Source organism: Rhinatrema bivittatum, chromosome 1, assembly GCF_901001135.1.
Source record: "Rhinatrema bivittatum chromosome 1, aRhiBiv1.1, whole genome shotgun sequence".
NCBI lineage: Eukaryota > Metazoa > Chordata > Amphibia > Gymnophiona > Rhinatrematidae > Rhinatrema > Rhinatrema bivittatum.
The window spans coordinates 43,263,052-43,288,018 of NC_042615.1; the positions used below are offsets into that span (position 1 = coordinate 43,263,052).

Here is a 24,967-nt window from a genome sequence, read left to right on the forward strand (position 1 = left end):
ATCATTTCCAAAATGTAACCTTCCACTCATCCACTCTCACCTTGCCCTTTCAGTCTTTTCAAAATAACTAAGGAAAATATTGCACTTCCAGTAGCTAACATAGTCAATTCCTGCCTCATCAATGGCCACCTACCAGATAACCTAAAAATTGCCGCTGTAACTCCTAGTCCAATGAATCGCAATGCTAACCCAAATTTTGCTGACTTCCGACCCATTTCCTCACTTCCATTCCCTGCCAAAATTCTAGAATCTGTAGTCTTAAAACAGTTAACATCCTTCCTTGATCAGCAATCCTTACTTGATCAATACCAATTTGGTTTCAGGCCGCATTATAGTACTGAAATGCTACTAATTTCCAGCACAGATAACCATTCTCCGTGGATTCGACTCCAGAACATCCTACATTGCCGTTTTTCTAGATCTCTCAGCAGCATTTGACACCATTAATCATCAAATCCTATTAACCCAACTATCCCACATAGGCATCTCCGGAACAGTCTTTAACTGGTTCAAATATTATTTATCCAACCGATTTCAACAAATTTTCATCAATTGTAATCATTCTACTTCATTTGCACTAAAAACTGGAGTTCCCCAAGGTTCTGCCCTTTCAGCCGCATTATTCAGTATCTATTTCACCCCGATTTGTCAACTGTTATCCACACTTGGTCTAACTTACAGAATCCATGCAAACGATATACAATTCTTCCCCACCAAACAGACCTGGCAAGATACATCAAAATTCCTCTCCTTATGCCTCACAACAATCAAAAGCTAGCTAACATACATTAAACTAAGGGGTAGATTTTAAAAGGGTCGCTACTCTGCCACGCACGTGTACCCCTGATTTTATAACTTGCGCGCAAGGGGGTGCACAATTGTGCATGCCGAGCTGCGCTGCCTTCCCCTGTTCCCTCCCCAAATAGCCTGACCTTCCCACCCTCCCCCCAAAAGTTTTATCATACCTTTTTGTGCCTGCCTCTGGGCAGGCGCAAGTTGCGCGTACCAGCAGCCTGCCTGCACGCGATCCTTTGACACAGCGGAAATCCTCGCTTCGAAAGCATCCCCTCTTCCATTCAACATGACAACTGTACAATACATATAGTCAATCAGGTACGTAATTTAGGAAAAAGTGAACCTTAACTCGCACACCAAAGCTTTCTTTAGAAATTCTGTCTTGAAAATAAAGCTGCTGAAACATGTAAAACCACTATTTGATCAGGTTTATTTCCGCACAATTGTACAATCACTAATTCTTTCTGGCATTGATTATTTCAACTCTTTGCTATTAGCCTACCAAAAATCACTACTCGCCCATTACAGTTAATACAAAACTCAGTGGCATGACTTATACATAATACCAAATTCCGAGAACATATGTCCCTGGTCCTTCACAAACTTCACTGGCTGCCTGTTAAAAGGCGTATACAATGTAAAGCCCTGATGATTCATTATACGATTATTTACAGTAATAACACTTTCTGGCTTTCTGCTTCTCTTCACATATACACCCCATGTAGGAATCTCCACTTAAAACAAACTCCTACTTCAAGTCCCATCACCGAAAACTACTAGACTAGTATCCACCAGAGAACATGCATTCTCAATTACTGGACCCATACTCTGCAACTCCATTGCACCAGAAATCAGTTTAATCTCAGATTAAAAAAAAAAAACAACTGTTCAAGAAAGCCATCAAACACTATCTCTTTATTCAGGCCTTTCCCGATCTATGCCAAACTTCACAAGCAAATTAGTTACCGTATTTTTTGCTAAATAAGACTCACGTTTTTTTTTCTCCAAAAGTGGGGGGAAAATGTCTGTGCGTCTTATGGAGCGAATATGAAAAAAAAAAAAATTAACTACAACCCCCCACTCTCCTGACCCCCCCCCCCCAAGACTTGCCAAAAGTCACTGGTGGTCCGGGGGCGGGGGGGGGCCCCCAGGAGCAATCATCTGCTCTTGGGCCGTCGGCTGCCAGTAATCAAAATGGCACCCTTTTGCCCTTACTATGTGACAGGGGCTACCAGTGCCATTGGTCAGCCCCTGTCACATGGTAGGAGTCATGGACGGCCAGCGCGGCGCCAATTTAATTACTGGCAGCAGACGGCCCAAGAGCAGGAGATCGATCCTAGGACCCTTTTGGCAAGTCTTGGGGGGGGGGGGGGTGGGTCAGGAGAGTGGGGGGTTGGGGTGGTTTGTTTTTTCCACGAAAGAAGCATAAAAGCTTTCTGAACCGGGAGTGGAGCGAAATGGCCCTCCCCAGACCCGAAAACGAAACGGGGACAAAAAGATTCTATACATACCCCTAATTTGCAGTTATGGGAGAAGTGCAGAATAGAGTAAAATTCACACAAGGATTTCAATATGATATTAAATGATTTAAAGAATATCATATTGAAATCCTTGTGTGGATGTTTACTCTATTCTGCACTTCTCCCATAACTGTGTATTAAGTGCAGGATTTTCTCCCCTTTTCTGTTTTTGGATTACCCCTAATTTGCTCCATAAGACCCCCAGGAACAGAGCCTGTTTAGCACACCATTTTTTTTTTTTTTTAATTTTCCCCCTCTGAATCCTATGGTCAGGTGCGTCTTATGGAGTGAAAAATACGGTATATCTTAGTTTGGCTTTCAATTATTTATTATTTGAAGCCTGCATGAGTCAGCATTTCTTTATCCAGATGAGTAATCTGTTATGATTTCTCCCATGAGGTTTCTATAATTTTGTGATACTCTTTCTTTCCTTTTGGTTCCTTGGAAGCTCTTTGGTTCTGTGGCAGGGGAGTTTTTGGTTTTTTTTCTTTCAGTGCTTGGTACATAGAATAGTCCTGCGGAGCCCAAATTCCTGCAGACTTCCCCCTCCTGCGCAGCTGTGGCCCCTGCGAGCAGAGGCCGTCCCGCTCACGGCATGCCTGGGCCTGCTTCATCTTCACCATGAGTGGGATGGCCTCTGCTTGTGGTGAAGATAAGAGCAGACCCAGGAGTGCTGTGAGTGGAAGCTGCCCTGCTCGCGGCAAAGATGGACTAGGCCCCGGTGAGAGTGAGTCTGTGTGTGTAAGATTGCAAGCCTGGGAGTGAGAGAGAAAGCACACGTGAGGGTGCGTGGATGTGGGTGCCAGAGAGGGAGCCTATGTGAGGAGATTGTGAAGGAGTGTGTATGTGTGTGAGAGATTTGGAATTGATATGTGTGAAAATGGATTGTGTATATGTGAGGTGCTTGTTTGTGAGAGAGGGAACCTGTGTGAGTTTGTGTGTATGTGTAAGAAAGAGCCTGTTGAAGGGATGTGTTTGTAAGAGAGGGAGCCTATGTGTAAAGGGGTATGAGCGAGAGAGGGAGCCAGTGTGCAGGGATGTATTTAAGAGAAAGGGAGCCTGTGTGTGCGCGAGAGAGAGGAGAGTCTGTGTGTGTGTGTGTGTGTGTGTGTGTGTGTGTGTGTGTGTGTGCATGCATGAGAGAGAGGGAGCCTGTATGAGGGTATGTGTGTATGGGCATTAGAGAGAGGGAGCCTGTGGGGTGTATATGTGTGTGTGTGTGAGAGAGAGGGGACAGAGGGGAACCTGTGTGAGGGGCAGTACTGAGTGGGGTCAAACTCTGAGAGTGGAGATAGAGTGGAAGGGATTGAGCCTAGAGGGTGAGGGGAGAGATAGTCACAGGGGGAGGAGCTGGGGCCTGAGAGGGCAAAATAAAAGGAGACTGGCCAGGGGAGTAGGGAGAGAAGGTGGAAGAGACATAAGAACATGCCATACTGGGTCAGACCAAGGATCCATCAAGCCCAGCATCCTGTTTCCAATAGTGGCCAATCCAGGCTATAAGAACCGGGCAAGTACCCAAAAACTGTCTATTTATTTAAAACTTTTATATACCGACATTCATATGCATATCACATCGGTTTACAATTAACTAGGGGAGTGATAATTTACAATGAGTGAGAGAAAAATAAAATAAAGTTACATATAACAAGGATATCAAAGGAACATGGAGAGAGTCAGAAAATAAAAGGGTCAGATGACATAGGAAAGGTCATAATAAGAGTATATAATAAGTCTATCCCATGCTACTGATGCTAGTAATATCAGTGGCTATTTTCTAAGTCAACTGATTAATAGCAAGTAATGGATTTCTCCTTCCAAGATCTTATCCAAACCTTTTTTTTAAACCCAGCTACATTAACTGACTAACCACATCCCCTGACCTCAAATTCCAGAGTTTAATTATGCGTTGAGTGAAAAAGAACTTTCTCAGATTAGTTTTAAATGTGCCACATGCTAACTTAATGGATTGCCCCCTAGTCCTATTATCGGAAAGAGTAAATAACAGATTCACATGTATCTGTTCTAGACCTCTCATGATTTTAAACACCTCTATCACATCCCTCCTCAGCCGTCTCTTCTCCAAGCTGAAAAGTCCTAATCTCTTTAGTCTTTCCTCATAGGGGAGCTGTTCCATCCCCTTCATCATTTTGGTCGCCCTTCTCTTTACCTTCTCCATCGCAATTATATCTTTTTTTGAGATGCGGCGACCAGAATTGTACACAGTATTCAAGATGTGGTCTCGCCATAGAGCGATAGAGGCATTATGACATTTTCTGTGTTATTCACCATTCCCTTTCTAATAATTCCTAACATTGTTTGCTTTTACAGTGAACTTCTAGGGAAATTCTTCTCAAAATATTTAAAAATCTGAATCTTTATGTAATATTTTTTCTGTATTAATTATTAAATTACTTAGAATTATCATGATTACTGTGTTACTTTGACCAATATAAAGTATACAGAATTCACCCAGGAGTAATAGAATACTGGCAGTCTGAGCACAGTAGGGGACCCTATATGGTATGATGTCAGAAAGCCTGTTCTGTCTCTATTTTCTGGTTGGGGAGAGTAACCCATGCATCTGGACTAGTCTGGCTGGACTCAAAATAAGGAAATTATCGAAGATGGCCGCCGAGGAGTGAACGGAATCGCAGTGCTCCCGAGGTGAGCTTATTATCTTGGCTAAATATTTCCTGAACAGTTTGATTTTCCTCGCGGCACCATGCTGCACACAAAGCGTAAAGCCAAAGTCAAAAATATTACCTCGACTCCGGTACCGTTAACAAGGCAGCCTCGGATAGAGGAGGCGTTTTCCGGACTGGTAGCTTTAACGCCGGAGAGAGGGGCTGCTGGAGGCCTCAGTGACGAGCAGACGCTGAGCTCCCAGGCCATGGAGATCTCATTAAGCCCCGGCGCGCCAATTGCCCCAGCTCCACCGAGTGAGAGGAAAGATCTGAATGTAATATCACCTGCTCTGCATGAAATGAAATCGGGAACTTCCACGGAGGTAGAACCCCAGAGAGGGAACGAGGAAAGCTTGTTGCCCTTGGAGAGCCCTGATAGATCGGGCTCCAGGGGTCAACCGGAGGAGGTGCTGCATCGAGCTCGTGTGAGTGCTAACCCCCTGCAGGATGAGAGGGACGAGGGGAATATTCGAGTGATCTGTGAGGTCTCTAAATCTATGACCTCTAAAACAACGTTGGAAGAAATTTTAAAAGCTATTTCTTCAATGGAGAAGGCGATAGTCTCCCTAACCAGCATGGTAAAAGAGAGTATTTCAAAAAACCAGGTCTTGGAAGGAAGAGTCGAAGGTAGAGTCTGAAATTGGAGGGATAGAAAAAAAGTTAACCAATGTGGAAAATATACAAGCAAATTTAATAAAATCTGAGAATTATCAAAAGGAGAAAATGGAAACACTGGAGAACCAGCTGAGAAGAAATAACATAAGGATTATCAATTTTCCTAAAATGCGTTTGTTTATCTCATCGTGAACTGTTTAGAAGTTATCTTCTGAATATGTTAAAATTTGCTGAAAAAGATTTACCAAAAATTGAAAAGATATATTATTTTGCTCAGGCTGTTGGTGAAATAAATAATAAGGAACAAAACCGAAATCAAGAAGCCACTTTTGATTTAACTGCAATTTTGGAACAATCCCAAGAACTTGTTGAAGATAGAGCAACGCTGTTTATTCAACTTTCTACCCCTTCAGAAAGAGACTTAATCTTGAGAACATTTTTTCGAAATCAAACTTTAAAATTCTATGGATATCCGATAAAAATCTTTCCGGATTTCACCAAGAACACTCAAATTAAGAGAAAAAAATTTCTTGAGATGAGGGAGGAAGCAAGGGTGAAGGGAGCTAAGTATTCTCTACGTTTCCCATGTATATGCATGGTTGTATTTAACAATGCTAGATATATATTTAGAGAACCAGATCAACTACGTGTATTTCTAGATTCCCACTCACAAGAACCTACAGGGGGGGGCTGGCGTAAGTAGAAATAAGGCCAGTTAATTCCAAGGCTTTAATAAATCCTGCGTTTTATTTCCTGTATATTCTGCTTAAATAACATCTTGTACCCCCAGATTGCCTGTATTAACATCCAGATAAGGGTTTATATAATTATATTTCCTGATTGCAATAAGTGTTATGTTTTGAAATTGCCTAATATATAAACCTAAACTGGTTGTATTTTATTTGAACTTAAGAGTTCTGTATATCCTTTGTTGTTGTTGAAATTAATAAAAATTATAAAGAAAAAAAAAAAAGAAAAGGAAATTATCCCAGGACAAGCAGGATGCTAGTCCTCACATATGGGTGACATCAGTAATGGAGCCCTATGTACGGAAAACTTCTGTAAAAGTTTCTATGAAACTTTTGACTGGCACCAGAGTGCCTACTGAGCATGCCCAGCATGCCATGATATTCCCTGCCACAGGGGTCTCCCTTTAGTCTTCTTTTTTCCGCGAAGCAGTTAGCCTCGCGGTTATCAGGAGTCCTGTGGGATTCTCCACATATTTTTCCTTACGGAAAGCTTCAAAAAACTTCAACCGCAAAGGGTCTCCCTTAGTTTAGTCATCGCGGTGAGTTTTTACCGTTCTCGCGGTTCCGTTCCGTTTTTTGATTAAAAACAATTTTACCTGAGTCCTAGGCCGTCGACGGCTGTCCGGCCACAAAATGGCTACAGGTTTTAAAAAATGTCTGAAATGCGCGAGAAATATGTCTATCACAGACCCTCACCAAGACTGTGTACTTTGCCTTGGTGAAGGTCATGATGTAAAAAATTGTCCCTTATGCGCTACGATGACCTCGAAAGGTCGACGTCTACGGATGGACAAAATGGAGCAACTATTCAAGATACAGCTGATTACTGCTCCGTATACTTCCACACAATCGTCTCCGGCTGGGTCGATTAGGAAAGTAGTATTGAAGAAACGTCACTCAGGTGAGTCGGGAGACGCTCCCTTTTCCTCCCCCTCTCCATCGTCCAGAGCGTCCACATCGAGCAGCGAAAAAGGGCGCGAAAAAGATAAACATCGCCATCGGCATCGCAGGCCGCACACAGCAACCACCGCTTCGATACCCGGCGAGCCATCGGCGGAGGACGGGACACCGATTAAGAAAGCCCGGCTCCAAAGTAAGGCTTCTGAGCCACCAGCAGGCCAACCCTCGCCGATTCCGGCGGAAGGAATCGTACCTCCTCAGGGCTCTGAGGTTGTACTGCTATCGCCGCCACCGCCTCCCCCCATGGGTGCTCTGTTCACATCATCCATGCGGGCGGAACTTGACAGTTACATACGTCAAGCGGTTAAGGATGCCTTTATCGAGGCGATGCCACGGCCTGCCACTCCGGTTCTGCCATCGACACCGGTCATAGGAGGATCTCCGGTCCCATCACCGATTCCTTCACGACCGATGCCAAGGAAATCACCGCTCTCCTCGATGGCGCCGATTCCATCACCGGTTCTACCTAGGCCGCAATCACCGGTTCCAGCACTGCCGATTCCCCGGTTACCATCGATTCCACCACGGCCATCGATCCCGATGGCACCGTCGATGCCTTCTCAAGAATCCATTTTTCAACCATTAATGGACAAGCTGGACTCACTGATCCATTGCTTCTCATCTTTACCACAACCTATAGATGTAGATGAGAATCAAGAGCCATTACCAGGTCCCTCGGGTGTCACGCCACCCCTTAGACCTCAGACTCCACTATCCGAAATGCCAGCTAAGCCTACTAGGCCGTTGGAGCACCCTCTGGATGATAGTGACCAAGAATTCTCCTCGGATGAAGACCTCCTTTCTGAGCCTTCTCCGCCAGAAGATAGAAGAAAGTCACCACCGGAGGATCTGTCTTTCTCCAACTTTATTAAAGAAATGTCTCAAACAATTCCTTTCTCTCTCATTTCTGAAGTAGACAGCAGGCAAAAAACCTTGGAGGTGCTTCAATTCGTGGATCCTCCCAAGGAAATTCTTGCTATTCCTGTTCATGAAGTATTACAAGAACTTATGTACAGGATATGGGAACACCCTGGGTCGGTGGCAGCTGTTAATAAGCGGGCGGATGCCACTTATCTAGTACAACCCATCCCAGGGTTCCAAAAAACTCAACTACCACACCAATCAGTGGTGGTTGAGTCGGCTCAAAAGAAAGCCAAAAGATTAAAGCAACACGCCTCCATACCTCCTGGAAAGGATAATAGGTTCTTGGACAATCTTGGCCGGAAGATCTTCCAAGCTGCTATGCTGGTATCTAGGATAAATTCATACCAGCTTTTCATGAATCAATACCAGCGTGACCTATGAAAACAAGTTGAATCCCTGTCTCATCAGTTACCTGACCATCTTCAGGAAGGATTTCAAAACCTCGTACATAAAGGCCTAGAGGCAGGAAAACATGAGGTTCGAGCCACGTATGATTCATTTGAAACAGCATCCAGATTGTCTGCATCTGGAATAACAGCTAGAAGATGGGCCTGGCTCAAATCTTCAGAGCTGAGACCAGAGGTACAGGAGCGCTTGGCGGACCTGCCTTGCTTAGGGGAGAACCTCTTTGGCGATAAGGTCAAGGAGGCGGTGGCCACCATCAAAGACCACACAGAAACCCTCAAACAGCTTTCTCAGCTGCCACAAGAGGTACATCAACCTTCAAGGAGGCCTCCAAGAAGGGAACAAAGAAAGCCATATTACCGCCCTAGGCGGTATTATCCACCAGTAGCCAGGCCCAGACAACAAAGACCTGCTCAACGGTCTCAGTCTCGCCAAAGACCTGCTAGGCCTCAACAACCTCCGCCTGCGGCGTCCACTTCCGGATTTTGAAGTACAACCAGAGGGCATGAGTCATTCCCAAAATCCTTATCCACAAGTACCGGTTGGAGGCAGAGTTGCTCACCATCTTCAAACTTGGACCTCCATCACTACAGACCAATGGGTACTCTCAATCATATTTCAAGGGTACCACTTGGACTTCCTCACTGTACCAAGAGACAATCCCCCTATTCCGTCTTGGACAGTGTCTCATCATTACACAATCCTGCAAGCAGAATTATCTACCCTCCTGACTGCCAGGGCCATCGAAAGAGTTCCCAGGCCTCAGTGGGGCACAGGATTCTACTCCCGATATTTCCTCATTCCAAAGAAAACCGGGGGCCTACGTCCTATCCTGGACCTCAGAGATCTCAACAAATTTTTAAAGAAGGAAAAATTCAGGATGGTGTCCTTAGGCACCATGCTACCTCTTCTTCAAAAAGGAGATTGGCTCTGCTCTCTGGATCTTCAAGACGCTTACGCTCACATTCCCATTTTTCCACCTCATCGACAGTACCTGCGATTTCTGGTACAAGGTCAACACTTCCAATACAGGGTGCTACCATTCGGCCTTGCATCAGCACCTCGAGTATTCACAAAATGTCTAGCAGTAGCGGTGGCACATCTTCACAAGCAACAAGTGCATGTGTTCCCCTACTTGGACGATTGGCTCATCAAAAGTCATACACAGAGCGGAGCTGTCACTTCTCTCCATCTCACAATAAGATTGCTTCACTCCTTGGGATTTCTCATCAATTACGACAAATCCCATCTCACACCATCTCACCAGTTGCAGTTCATAGGTGCAGATCTCAACACCATCACAGCAAAGGCCTTTCTTCCGAAAGACCGGGCTCAATCGCTCGTTCTCCTAGTACATTCGATTCGCAATCAACATACAGTCACAGCTCATCAGCGCCTCATCCTACTCGGACACATGGCCTCAACAGTTCACGTCACTCCCATGGCCAGACTGACCATGCGACTAATGCAATGGACACTGAAATCTCAATGGATTTAAGCCATTCAGCCACTGTCCACTCACATCCAGATAACACCAGAGCTGAAGTCTTCCCTTCTCTGGTGGACATCACCAATCAACTTGCTCAAAGGCCTACCTTTCCAGCAACCAGTTCCACAAGTGACTTTAACTACAGATGCGTCCACCTTGGGATGGGGAGCGCACATTGCTCATCTGAAAACACAGGGCAAGTGGACAAAGCAAGAAGCCTCCTTTCAGATAAATTTCCTGGAGCTTCGAGCTATACGCTATGCTCTATATGCATTCAAGGACTGCCTTTCACACAAGACTGTTCTGATCCAAACGGACAACACAGTAGCCATGTGGTACATCAACAAGCAGGGTGGTACGGGCTCATACCTCCTTTGTCAGGAAGCAGCTCAAATATGGGACTGGGCCCTAGCACACTCAATTCTACTACGGGCCACCTACCTAGCAGGCATCCACAACACAGTAGCGGATCGCCTCAGCCGTCACTTCCAACCACACGAGTGGTCCCTCGATCCAGCGATAGCAACCAAGATATTTCAACGCTGGGGTCAACCAACAATAGATCTCTTTGCGTCACATCTGAACTACAAAGTGAACAATTACTGCTCTCTCCTCTTCCAGCAGAACAGCTTACCAAAGGACGCGTTTGCCCGCCATTGGAACTCAGGCCTGTTATACGCGTATCCACCAATACCGCTCATAACCAAAACACTAGTGAAGCTACAACAGGACAAGGGGTCCATGATACTCATAGCCCCATATTGGCCTCGACAAGTATGGTTCCCCACACTGCTAGATCTCTCAGTCAGGGATCCAATTCGCCTGGGAGTAGCTCCCACTCTCATAACTCAGGAACAGGGACAGTTGCGCCATCCCAACCTCCAATCCCTGTCCCTGACAGCATGGATGTTGAAAGCTTGATCTTGCAACCATTCAACCTTTCAACCAATATATCTCAGGTACTAATAGCTGCACGTAAACCTTCCACTAGAAAGAATTATTCCTACAAATGGAAACTGTTTACTTTATGGTGCACTCAGAAAGATTTAGATCCTTTCACTTGCCCCACTACCTCGCTACTAGATTACCTTTACCATCTCTCAGACTCTGGTCTTAAGACGTCATCTGTAAGGGTACACTTAAGTGCAATCTCAGCTTATAACAAGCTAGGAGATGCGCCTCTCTCCACACAGCCTCTCGTCAGTAAATTCATGAGAGGCCTAACTCACATTAAACCTCCAGTTCATTCCCCAAGCATTCAATGGGACCTGAACGTAGTTTTAACCAAGCTTATGCGTTCTCCATTTGAACCCATAAATACCTGTGACCTTAAATTCCTTACTTGGAAAACGGTATTTCTCATAGCCATTACATCAGCTAGAAGGGTCAGTGAACTACAAGCACTAGTAACTTACGAACCCATCACGAAGTTCCTTCATGACAGAGTAGTCCTCCGTACACATCCAAAATTCCTTCCTAAGGTTGTCACGGAATTTCATTTGAACCAAACCATAGTTTTACCTACATTCTTTCCTAGGCCTCACTCTCACCAGGGAGAGAGAGCCTTACACACTTTGGACTGTAAACGTGCGTTATCTTTCTATTTAAACCGCACTGCAGCCCAAAGAAAATCAAATCAACTGTTTGTGTCCTATGATCCAAACAAACCAGGTAAAGCAGTGGGTAAGCATACTCTGTCAAACTGGCTAGCAGATTGCATACAATTTTGTTATGAAAAAGCAGGCCTTACTCTCCAAGGGCGAGTAAAAGCACATTCAGTCAGAGCAATGTCAACCTCAGTAGCACACCTTCGCTCTGTACCTATTCTGGACATTTGTAAAGCAGCAACATGGAGTTCTCTTCACACCTTTGCAGCTCACTACTGTCTGGACAAAGAGGGAAGACAAGATTCAGCATATGGACAATCCGTCTTAAAGAACTTGTTTCCAGTTTAATCCCAACTCCTTCTACATACAACCTGCTGTGATTTCGACTGATTCATTTCAATAACAATACCTTACGGTCATTTCAGCACAAAATGAATCAGCCTCTAGCTTGCTAATCACCCATATGTGAGGACTAGCATCCTGCTTGTCCTGGGATAAAGCAAAATTGCTTACCTTGTAATAGGTGTTATCCCAGGACAGCAGGATGTAGTCCTCACGAAACCCACCCGCCGCCCCGCGGAGTTGGGTCCGATACGTTTTATTTTATTTTTGGCTAACGCTATTTGCTACAAACAAAGACTAAAGGGAGACCCCTGTGGCAGGGAATATCATGGCATGCTGGGCATGCTCAGTAGGCACTCTGGTGCCAGTCAAAAGTTTCATAGAAACTTTTACAGAAGTTTTCCGTACATAGGGCTCCATTACTGATGTCACCCATATGTGAGGACTACATCCTGCTGTCCTGGGATAACACCTATTACAAGGTAAGCAATTTTGCTTTATCAGGAGGTAAGAAGAAATTTCTCCACGGAATGATTGAAAACCAGTATAGGGAGAATAACTGGAGAGGCCATTCCCATTTTCTAGTGGAGGTTACTGTCATAGCGGCAGCATTTTGGAGTATATGCAGCTTATGAATTCATCATTTGTAAATTGTGGATTTGACGCTGATGGAATGTTACTTTTGCAGGTACTGCGACCTTTCCTACTCCGTCGTATTAAGGCTGATGTGGAAAAGAGTTTGCCTCCCAAGAAGGAAATCAAAATCTATGTTGGTCTTAGCAAAATGCAAAGAGAATGGTAACTAAAGCTAAATGGGTCTGATCCCTAACACTTCATTTTTTTAACCAAAATATGTATTAGTTTTATGTGATTTCTATTAGTGGTTGAATAGTATCTTGCTTTTTTAGTATATGCATTTTTAGATTTTATTGCTTATTAATGAAAATGTTTTTAAAATTATTTGTTTTATATTTATTTATTTATTTTAAGTTTTTCTATACCGGCATTCGCAATAAATATCGCATCATGTCGGTTTACAATTAACAAGTAGATAGGGAACAAAAAGGCAATAAATAACATTGATCTAAGTAATAATAATAAAATAATAGTAATGGTAGTAAAAAACATTAAACAAGAGAAGGCTAAGGAATGCAGTTACAATAAAACAAGGGAGTAATATAACTTGGATCAGAGAAAAGAAGCAGGGGTTTAAATATAGATAACAATATGCCAGTCAATGTGCTTATAGCGTTGAAGAATTGCCCTTATGAGGTAGGGATATTAATTACTATGATTAAGGCAAAGTCTGAGCGAATAGGTAATAATGGAATTGGTTCAGTTTAGTTCAGGAAAGGCTTTCATGAATAGCCACGTTTTAAGTCTTTTCCTAAATGTAGGAAGGCAGGGTTCCTGTCGCAAATCTGGTGGGATGGAGTTCCACAGTGTTGGTCCTGCAGTGGAGAAAGCCCTGTCTCTGGCGGTTATGTGCCTCATGGATTTGGAGGGTGGTACTTGTAGGGTTTCTATATAGGACTCTCTGATTGGTCTTTTGGACGTGAATTTTTTGAGAGGAATTTGAAGGGTGAGCTGAGACTGTTGATGTATAGCTTTGTAAATAATGGTTATGGACTTATATATGATTCTGTAATGGATTGGCAGCCAGTGCAGATCTTTGAGGATTGGTGATATGTGGTCTCTTCTCCGTGTGTTAGTTAATATTCTCGCAGCCGTGTTTTGGACCATCTGAAGGGGTTTGGTGTGAGATGATGGGAGACCTAATAGCAAAGAGTTGCAGTAATCTAGTTTCGAAAAAATTATTGATTGTAGAATAGTTCTGTAGTCATGAAAATGGAAGAGTGGTCTTATTCTTTTTAAGACTTGGATTTTATAGAAGCAGTCCTTAGTAGTTTGATTTATGAATGCTTTTAGGTTTAACCTGTTATCCGTGAAAGCTCCCAAGTTTCTTACTTGTGGAGTTTGTAAATTGGGTGGAGGATTTGTGTCGATGTTACTGTTTTCAGATGAAATTAGGAGGAGTTCGCTTTTTGAAGAGTTTAGTATTAGATTAAGGTTTGAGAGGAGTCCATCAATTTTTTGAAGACAAGTTTCCCAGAATTCTAGAGTTTTGGTGTATGATTCCTTGACGGGGATGACTATCTGGACGTCATCTGCATACAGAAAGTGTTTAAGGTTTAAGTTGGTTAGCAGTTGGCAAAGAGGGAGCAGGTAGATATTAAAGAGCGTTGGTGAAAGGGAGGAGCCCTGTGGAACTCCTGTAGATGAAGAGTAGTGTTGAGATTCTTTGTTGTGAATTTTGACTTTGTATTTTCTGTTCCCTAAGAACGAATTGAACCATGATAGTGCTGTTCCTGTTATTCCGATGTTTGCTAATTGAATTAGTAGGGTGGAGTGGTTAACCGTGTCAAAGGCGGCTGAGAGGTCCAGGAGGATCAGTAAATAAGTGTGACCTTTGTCCAGGCCCATGATGAGGTAGTCGGTCAGTGAAATTAGTAGTGATTCGGTGCTTAAAGCTTTTCTGAAGCCATATTGAGATGGAAACAGAATTTTATGTTCTTCGAGGTAGTCGGAGAGTCTGGAGTTAACTAATTTTTCCATTACCTTAGCTATGAAAGGGAGATTGGATATAGGACGGAAATTGGTAGGATCATTAGGATTTAAGTTGGGTTTTTTTAAGAGCGGTTTGATGGATGCAATCTTCAGGTTGTCCGGGTAGATTCCTTGTGCTAGAGAACAGTTAATAATGTCTGTCAGAGCATTGGAGATTGTGTCTGGTATTAGCAGGAGAAGTTTGGATGGGATGTGGTCTAAAGGGTGAGATGAAGGTTTCATTTTCTTCAGTGTAGAGAGTATCTCAGAATTAGTGATGGGTTCGAAGGATTGTAGAGTAATGTCTTTGTTGTGGTGGAAGTATGTGTTGGGTGGCGTTGAAGTGTTGGTTCTCAGCTGTGTTATTAGGTTGGAGATCTTGTTGCTAAAGAAGAGGGCCAACTCCTCTGCTTTTTCTTGTGCTAGGTTGGCAGGGATGTCCGGAGTCATGGTTTGCGTTAAATTAGATACATAGGCAAAGAGGGCTTTGGAATCAAAGATAATATGGTGGATCTTCTGTGCAAAGAAGTCCCTTTTTGTTTTTAATGTAGCGCTTTTGTATTGGTGGAGTGCGAGTTTGTAAGCAGAGAGGGATGTCTGTGTTGGTGTTTTTCGCCATTTGCTTTCCTTCTGTCTGAGGTAGTGTTTCAGTTTTTGAAGTTCTTCTTTAAACCAAGGTTGTCTTTTGGAGGAGTTGTGTTCGAGGTTTTTTGTTGCCAGAGGACAGAGATTGTTGGCTGCAGTTTCTGTTATCATGGACCAAGAGTGGAGGGCTGAGTTGGGTGATGAGATGTCTATGAGAGGGAGTTCTGGGCCAAGATGATTGTGTAATTCCTCGGATGTACAAGATTTCCTGTAAATGAATTCATGTTGTGGGACAGGTTTTTTGCTTATTTGTTCTAGCAGAAAGGCGGAAGATATTAAAGTATGGTCAGACCAGGGAACAGGTTGGCATTTGGGTGGAGTTGAGTGAGAGATGCTAGAGTTTACGAATATTAGGTCCAGGGTGTGACCTGCTCTGTGGGTGGGTTTTTTTATGATCTGCTTGAACCCTATGGCCGACATGGCGGTCAGGAAGGATTCGCAATTGGTTGAGAGAATGGGGTCGTCGACGTGTAAGTTAAAATCTCCCAATATTATAGCGGGATGCTCCAGATTTAGGTAAGTTGTTGTTAATTCTAGGATGGGTGAAGCATCGGATTCCAGAAGGCCTGGAGGAGCATAGATTAGAAGGATTTGTAGACTGTCAGATTTGAATAGGCCTGTTTCTATTTTTGATGGAGAGTTGATTGGGAATTGGGTGATTTTTAGCTCTTCTTTGGCTGCTAGGAGGATACCTCCACCCCTTTTTTTCTTTCTAGGGATAGAGAAGATATCGTAGATTTGAGTTGGAAGTTGGTTTAGTAGTGCGGTATCCGTTTGTTTAAGCCATGTTTCAGTTATGGCGCAGAAGTCAGGATTTTTGTCCAAGAGAATGTCGTTGAGAATTAGTGTTTTCTTGGAGAGTGATTGTGCGTTGAATAGTATCAAAGAAAAGAGAGCTAGGCCTAAAGTTTGGGTAAACGGGGAAATCATGATGGGGATAAGGGATTTGTAGGTGGGAGGTCGTGAGATCAAAGAGTGTTTTGCTGTGAGAGAGGTTCTGTGCTGGAGTATTGGAATTGGGAGGCCCGTGTACATTGTGGTCTGCTGTATGAGATTGGAAGAGTGGCTGCTGGATTGAGAATTGGAAGAGTGGCTGCTGGATTGAGAATTGGAAGAGTGGCTGCTGGATTGAGAATTGGAAGAGTGGCTGCTGGATTGAGAATTGGAAGAGTGGCTGCTGGGTGAAGGATTGGAAGAGTGGCTGCTGGGTGAAGGATTGGAAGAGTGGCTGCTGGGTGAAGGATTGGAAGAGTGGCTGCTGGGTGAAGGATTGGAAGAGTGGCTGCTGGGTGAAGGATTGGAAGAGTGGCTGCTGGGTGAAGGATTGGAAGAGTGGAATTGCTGTGAGAAGGTAGGTGAGTGTCTGCTGGAAGACGAATTAGATGCGTGCTGGAGATTGCAGTGAAGAGTGCAAAATTAGGGTAAAGGTGATTGTTTGGGCTTTGTAAGAGATATACTTAGCATTCTAATGACAAGGCTATAGTGTGTCCGATTGCGACTGGGGGCGTCGTTCTGACCTGGAAGGTTTTTGAAAGAGCTTTGGAGGTATTGGTGTGACTTACCGCTTGGCTCTGGGACGCTCCAAGGAGCGCGATCCAAGGGGCCTTAGATCGCGCTCCTTCGGGCGCGCAACGCCGGAGGACTACGAGTCTATTTCAGTTTGAAAGCACTTCCTGTCGACGTCTGAGCGCGTTTCCGGCCGACGTTAGACACTGATTTAAAGGCTTTTGAGCTGCCTTCTGATAGGCTGCTTCGCTCAAAGGGGCGCGGCTGACTCACCGCGGGTGTTCGGCGGCTTCCCTTCGCTCTCTCTCCTCTTGTTAGGGGTTCCGGTGTTTAGTTTCTCCCTCTGCGCGGCTCTCTGATGGTGGAGAGCGGGCTCTAGCCCCGAATGGGCCACGTGAGCCCCAGCAGACGGAAGGTGAGGTGGTGATGCTGGTACTGGGAGCGGGAGGGCGCGAAAAGGCTCGTCGAGGTGAGACGCTGGGATTTAATTACTGTTTGACATTTAACAAGGTCCTTCTCACTGCTTAGATCACTGAAGTGGCATGTTGCTATGTCATATGAGAAGAGTACAATATACATAAAATGAGAGCACATGAAATGTTAAGGGGTTATTTAGAAAGCAATAAAGAAAAAAACTGAGAATATCATAATGTCTCTATATAGATATATGGTGTGACTGCACCTTGAGTATTGCGTTTAGTTCTGGTCACTCCATCTCAAAAAAGATACAGCAGAAATTAAAAAAGGATATAGAGAAAGGCAACAGAAATGATAAAGGCTAAATAGGATAGGGCTCTTCAGTTTGGAGAATATGACCAAGAGGGACACAAGGGGAACAACTGGATCTTGAAGCTTATTCACAAATGAGTTCTCCTATGCTGTTTTCCAATGCTACATTAATTGCAATTTCCGATTTGATTGTAAGCTGTTAGTTTAATCTTATTGTAAACCACTGAGACCAACTTTGCAGGAAAAGTGGAATATCAAATGTTAGTAAATATGATAGTGATTTATAAAACGATGAGTGAAACAGGTAAATAGGATGCCGTTATCTACACTTTAGGGTACATGTCATGAAACTAACAGGCAGCAGGTATACTGTAAGACAAAATGTATTTTCTCAGTCAATGGAAGTTATGGAATTTGTTGCTGGAGGATGTGGTCAAGGCATCTAGCATAGCTGAATTAAAAAAAAAAAAGTGGACAAATTTCTGGGAGAAAAGTCCATAAACAATTTAGCACTAGAACTGCCAACTTTTTTACACTCTAGAACCGTTGCTGGTATGTTTTGAGCTCTATAATTGAAAGAAAACATGTTTTTAGTGCACAATTTGTTCTGTATTAAATTTAATAGTGGAATTCAAAATTCACCAGTACTTCATAGAACCATCATTATGAAACATATATGACCATCATATAAAAATCTGTAATATCTACTTATTAGTAGAAAAAACTTTTTTTTCCAAACTTCGTCTTATAATCATTGGTCGTAAGAACATAAGAAACTGTCATGTTGGGTCTGACCAAGGGTCCATCAAGCCCAGCAACCTGTTTCCAACAGAGGCCAAACCAGGCCACAAGAACCTGGCAATTATCCAAACACTAAGAAGATCCCATGCTACTGATGCAATTAATAGCAGTGGCTATTCCCTAAGTAAACTTTATTAATAGCCGTTAATAGTTTTCTCCTCCAAGAACTTATCCAAACCTTTTTTGAACCCAGCTACACTAACTGTTCTAACCACATCCTCTTGCAACAAATTCCAGAGCTTTATTGTGCGTTGAGTGAAAAAGAATTTTCTCCGATTAGTCTTAAATGTGCTACTTGCTAACTTCATGGAATGCTCCCTAGTGCTTCTATTATTCGAAAGTGTAGATAACCGATTCACATCTACTCGTTCAAGACCTCTCATGATCTTAGACCTCTATTATATCCCCCCTCAGCCATCTCTTCTCCAAGCTGAACAGCCCTAACCTCTTCAGCCTTTCCTCATAGGGGAGCTGTTCCATCCCCTTTATCATTTTGGTTGCCCTTCTCTGTACCTTCTCCATCGTAACTATATCTTTATTTATCTATTTATTTATTTAAGGCTTTTATATACCGATGTTCCTGTACTAGTACATATGTCGGTTTACGTAGAACCAAAGTTGGAAATTACATCAAACAAGAGGGTACAGATAACAGGGCTAACTTCGTATGAACTTATAGATAAAGCAGCGAACGACTTAAAATTAAATTAAATTATTATAAGTATAAATATACAAAATATAAATAAACATTCAACAAACTTGGATTTTTTGAGATGTGGCGACCACAATTGTACACAGTTTCTCACAGGACAAGCAGGATGTTAGTCCTCACAAATGGGTGACATCTAGGATGGAGCCCAACCATGGAAAACTTCTGTCAAAGTTTCTGGAACTTTGACTGGCCCCTACTGGGCATGCCCAGCACGGCAGCAACCCTGCAACCAGCAGGGGTCCCCCTTCAGTCTTCTTTTTTCCACGCAGCAGTAGCCACGTGGTTAAGGAGCTCCTGACAGGAATTTCTTCTCGAACTTCTTTGAGGTAAAATTCGCCCCACAGGGGTCCCCCCCTCTATCTAAATTTAGCCTGCGGGACTTCGGTAAGTTTTTTGCCGTTTTTTGCCGGTTACCGTCGAGTTCGGCCCTTACGGCCTGCTGGCCGTCGACCGTCCCGCGGCTAAATTTTTGCTCAATGGCCATGGCGTCGGGGTTCCGTCGGTGCCCAGATTGTACGTGCACCATGTCTATCACAGACCCTCATAGAGTCTGTGTATTATGTTTAGGGAGTGAGCATGATGTCCTGACTTGCACCAAATGTGCTCTTATGACACCAAAAGGTCGCAAAGCCAGAATGGAGAAGATGGGACACCTATTCCATGCTCACACTCCGCCGTCCATCGCATCGAAGTCCTTCCATCGTCTGCAACCTCCCGGTGACAGTCTGCCATAGGCATCTCCACGGCCATTGACTCCCATCCCTTCCCCCGAGGATCGTGGGGATCGGAGGGAAAAGCATAGTCATCGACATCGCAAGTCTCGGACCGTCGAGGAATCGAAGTCATCGACCTCGGTACCGTCCAAGCCTCCACCGAAGAAGTCGTGATCAGAAGCGGCACCGTCCACTTCTGTTTCTCAGACATTGAGGCAACCCTCATCCCATCGGGGTTTGGGAGCCGCGATTCCACCGGTGACTGTGGTCCCTCCGGCTCAGCCTCAGCCTCCCTCTTTCCCGGAGCCGGGTATTGTTACCCCAGGTCTCCGGGAAGAACTGGACCGGCTGGTCCCGGAGGCCATCGACAAAGCGATGCAACTGTTCCAGACTCCTTCGGCACCAACTCCGCCGCCGAGAGTGGAACCAGTCACCGACCCGATTCCAGCAGCGCTGGCACCGCTGCTCGCCCAGATGGAAGCGCTCATGACCGCCCTTCCACCGGTGATACCTGGGTCACCGACAGCACCGGTGCACTCCCCGATGCCAAATTCATCTGGTGCAGAAACACCGTATCTAATTCCTCCTTCGGGAGTAGTTCCATCGATGCCTTGTCGCCCATTGCCACCGATACATTCCTCCGGGGTGATACGCACATCTGCTCCATCGATGCCTTCGATGCAGGCACCGATGTCTCCAAGGGTATTTTCGATGCCCCCAGCAATTCCTTCGGGTTTCTCCGAGCCTCAACCGGGACCTTCAGGTATCCAACCCCCTCGTGGTCCTACAGGTCAGCAACCTGACCCTTATGACACCTGGGGTGATGATTCTTCTACAGATACCGATGATTTACCTTCACCACCCTCTCCTGCTGAAAGCAGAAAGCGTTCTCCCCCCGAGGACCTCTTTCACTAACTTTGTGAAGGAAATGTTGGAATTAGTCCCTTTTTAGCTTCAATCTGAGCAAGATGACAGACACCAAATGATGGAGTTACTCCAATTTCTGGATGCCCCAAAAGTCATCACTTCCATTCCAATTCATCAGGTTTTTCTGGACCTTCTCAAAAAGAATTGGGAAACTCCTGGATCTGTTGCCCCAGTAAACAAAAAAGCTGACTCTACTTACCTTGTACAGTCAGCACCTGGCTTTCAAAAACCTCAGCTAGACCACCACTCTGTCGTGGTAGAGTCAGCTCTGAAGAAAGCTAAAAGAATAAAGCCATACTCATCCATACCTCCTACTAAGGAGAACAAGTTCTTAGATAGTATAGGCAGGAAAGTATACCAAGGGGCCATGCTCATTTCCAGGATAGCTTCTTACCAGCTGTATATGACCCAATACAGTAGGGTCATTTTTAAGCAGTTACAAGAATTTTCAGATACCTTACCAGAACAATTCCAACAACACCTTCAAAACCTCATACTTAAAGGATTTGAAGCTGGAAAGCATGAGATAACAACCTATGACATCTTCGATGCTTCCACTAGACTCTGCTACAGCCATCTCAGGAAGGCGCTGGGCTTGGCTTAAGTCTTCTGACCTACGCCCGGAGGTTCAGGACAGGCTCACCGACCTGCCCTGTTTAGGGGATAATTTGTTTGGTGAACAAATTCACCAAATAGTTGCTGAATTAAAGGACCAACACGAGACCCTTAAACAGCTCTCATCGATTCCTTCTGACTTCCCTTCTAAACAACCATTTAAGAAGGAACCTAAAAAGTCATTCTTCCGTCCACGGAAGTATTATCCCCCACACACCAAGTCCAGGTCAACGAGGCCGTATCAAAAGCCTCAGCCTCGACAACCTCGAAAGCAAAAGCCCACAACAGCTCCGCAGCCAGGCCCTGCGTCTAGGTTTTGACTTTCACTTAGAGAGCAGCTGCCTAATCCCTCTACCAAACATACCAGTAGGAGGTAGACTAAGCCACTTTACAGAAAGGTGGCATCACATCACCACAGATCAATGGGTGCTAGCAATAATTGCACAGGGTTACCATCTAAACTTCCTAACTCTTCCTGTGGACTCTCCACCTCTGCCAGCGTGGAGGCTTACCGACCACTCTGTTCTCCTAGAGCAGGAAGTTTCCCTTCTCCTCCAGTCCAACGCTATAGAACCCGTTGCTCTCTCGCAACAAGGACTAGGGTTCTATTCCAGGTACTTTCTGATCCCAAAAAAGTCAGGAGGACTTCGACCAATCCTTGACCTACGGGCCCTCAAGTACCTTCACAGAGAAAAGTTCAAGATGGTAACCCTGGGCTCGCTTCTCCCTCTGCTGCAAAGAGAGGACTGGCTCTGCTCTCTAGACCTCAAAGACGCTTATACCCACATTGCGATAACTCAGTCTCATCGCAAATACCTCCGATTTCTAGTAGGCCAAAACCACTATCAATACCGAGTGCTCACATTTTGTCTCGCATCCGCACCGTGAGTTTTCACCAAATGTCTCGTAGTGGTGGCAGCGTTCCTCAGGAAGGAAGGCGTCCATGTCCACCCCTACTTGGACGATTGGTTGATCAGGGCCACAACCCAGCAGATCGCTCTGTCTTCCCTGACCCTGACAATTCGAACTCCTAATTTCTCTAGGATTTCTTGTCAACTATGAGAAATCCTACTTAATCCCATCTCAAACATTATCCTTCATTTGATCAGACTTGGACACCTTACAGGCAATAGCCTTCCTTCCTCATCAACGGGTTCAAACCCTTGTGTCCCTAGCTCGCCAGCTGCAGTCTCAACCCACAGCTACAGCTCGCCAGTTCCTCATTCTGCTGGGACACATGGCCTCCTCAGTTTATGTGACTCCAATGGCCCGACTGGCCATGAGAGTCATGCAATGGACTCTGAAGTCACAATGGATCCAAGCCACTCAGCCTCTGTCGACCATTGTCCGCGTCACTGACGCGCTCCGTCTGTCTCTTGCCTGGTGGAAAAATCAATCCAACCTCCTACAGGGCTTGCCCTTTCACCCACTAGATCCACAAATAACTCTCACCACAGACGCTTCCAACGTCGGATGGGGGGAGCCCATGTAAACAGTCTACAAACTCAAGGATTCTGGTCTCCAGAGGAAGCCAAACACCAGATAAATTTCCTGGAGCTGCGAGCAATCCGATATGCTCTCAGAGCCTTTCAAGATTCCCTATCAAATCACATAATCTTGATTCAGACAGACAACCAGGTGGCCATGTGGAACATCAACAAGCAGGGAGGCACAGGCTCCTTCCTCCTCTGTCAGGAAACTGCACAGATTTGGGCAGAAGCCCTCTCCTGTTCCATGTACCTCAGGGCCACCTACTTGCCGGGAGTAGAAAATGTCTTGGCAGACCGGCTAAGCCGAGTCTTCCAACCGCACGAGTGGTCACTCAATCCCTTGGTAGTGACCTCTCTTTTCCAGAAATGGGGTTATCCCCACATAGACCTGTTTGCGTCCCCTCAGAACCACAAAGTGGCCAATTACTGCTCCCTCATTCGGAATCAGCACTCTCTGCCCAGGGATGCATTTTCCCTCCCGTGGACAACCCGTCTGCTTTATGCATTCCCTCCACTTCCTCTTCTGTCGAAGACTCTTATGAAGCTACGTCAGGACAAGGGAACCATGATCCTGATAGCACCTCACTGGCCACGCCAAGTGTGGTTTCCCATACTCCAGGATCTCTCCATCTGCAGACACATTCCCTTGGGAAAGGACCCGCATCTGATCACTCAAAACGACGGATGCCTCCTCCATCCCAATCTCCAAGCCTTGTCCCTGATGGCATGGATGTTGAAAGGTTAGTCCTTCAACCACTTAACCTATCGGATTCAGTTTCTCGTGTCCTCATCGCTTCACGAAAGCCTTCCACAAGAAAATCTTATTCCTATAAATGGAAAAGGTACACATCATGGTGCACTTCTCAGTCCCTTGATCCCCTTTCCTGTCCAATTCCTAAATTTTTGGACTATCTTTGGCATTTGTCAGAATCAGGTCTAAAGACCTCTTCCATTAGAATGCATGTCAGTGCGGTAGCCGCCTTCCATAAAGGTATCGGGGGTGTCCCTATCTCAGTACAACCCCTTGTAACAACGCTTTCTTAAAGGCTTGCTCCATTTGAAGCCACCTTTACGTCCTCCGGCCCCATCTTGGGACCTTAATCTGGTTCTTGGTCGCCTTATGAAACCACCATTCGAACCTCGTCACTCCTCTGACCTTAAGTATCTCTCTTGCAAAGTGATTTTCCTTTTGGCTATCACTTCAGCTCGCAGGGTTAGTGAGTTACAGGCCCTAGTTACCTATCCGCCTTACACTAAACTCCTGCAGGACCGGGCGGTACTCCGCACTCACCCTAAATTCTTACCTAAGGTAGTTTCGGAGTTTCATATTAATCAATCCATCATACTACCTATTTTCTTTCCCAGGCCCCACTCCAACTCCGGGGAACAGACTCTGCATACCCTCGACTGCAAACGAGCTCTAGCTTTCTATCTAGACCGTACAGTTGCCCACAGGAAGAGCACTCAATTATTCGTCTCTTTCCATCCTAACAAATTAGGGCAACCTGTGGGTAAGCAGGCTCTTTCCTCCTGGTTGGCAGACTGCCTCTCTTTCTGCTTATCAGCAAGCTGGCATTCCTTTTCAAGACCATGTTAAAGCACACTCTGTGAGGGCCATGGCGACTTCAGTAGCACACCTTCGATCTGTGCCGCTTCCTGACTTCTGCAGGGCTGCTACCTGGAGTTCTCTCCATACATTTGCAGCCCACTACTGTTTGGACAAAGCTGGAAGACAGGATTCCATCTTCGGCCAATCTATCTTGCGTAACCTTTTCCCAACATGACGTACCAACACCCTTCCGCCTACCCGGTGGGGTGCAGATGTCCTTTACCAAATTTCACCCCAGTTGTTGTGCCTGTTGCACACCGTTGGGTACTTTTAGTGCAAGTTCGGACATCCTCAGCTCGGTACTCACCCATTTGTGAGGACAACCATCCTGCTTGTCCTGTGAGAAAGCTAATGTTGCTTACCTGATGTAACAGGTGTTCTCACAGGACAGCAGGATGTTAGTCCTCACGAAACCCGCCCGCCACCCCGCGGTGTTGGGTTCGTTTTTCTTATTTTATTTTTCGGCACTGCCTGTAGCTTTGAAACAAGACTGAAGGGGGACCCCTGCTGGCTGCAGGGTTGG

The 24,967-nt window shown here is 45.1% G+C and overlaps 1 protein-coding gene across 3 annotated transcripts in view; it reads left to right on the plus strand.

Moving 5' to 3' along the window:
• SMARCA5 (SWI/SNF related, matrix associated, actin dependent regulator of chromatin, subfamily a, member 5) overlaps positions 1-24,967 on the plus strand; it is a 453,245-nt gene that overhangs the window by 189,954 nt on the left and 238,324 nt on the right. For all 3 annotated transcript variants that reach the window (XM_029599292.1, XM_029599470.1, XM_029599377.1), the window contains exon 10: positions 12,779-12,888. In XM_029599292.1, coding sequence (XP_029455152.1) covers positions 12,779-12,888 — 110 coding nt within the window. The remainder of the gene's footprint in view (positions 1-12,778; positions 12,889-24,967) is intronic.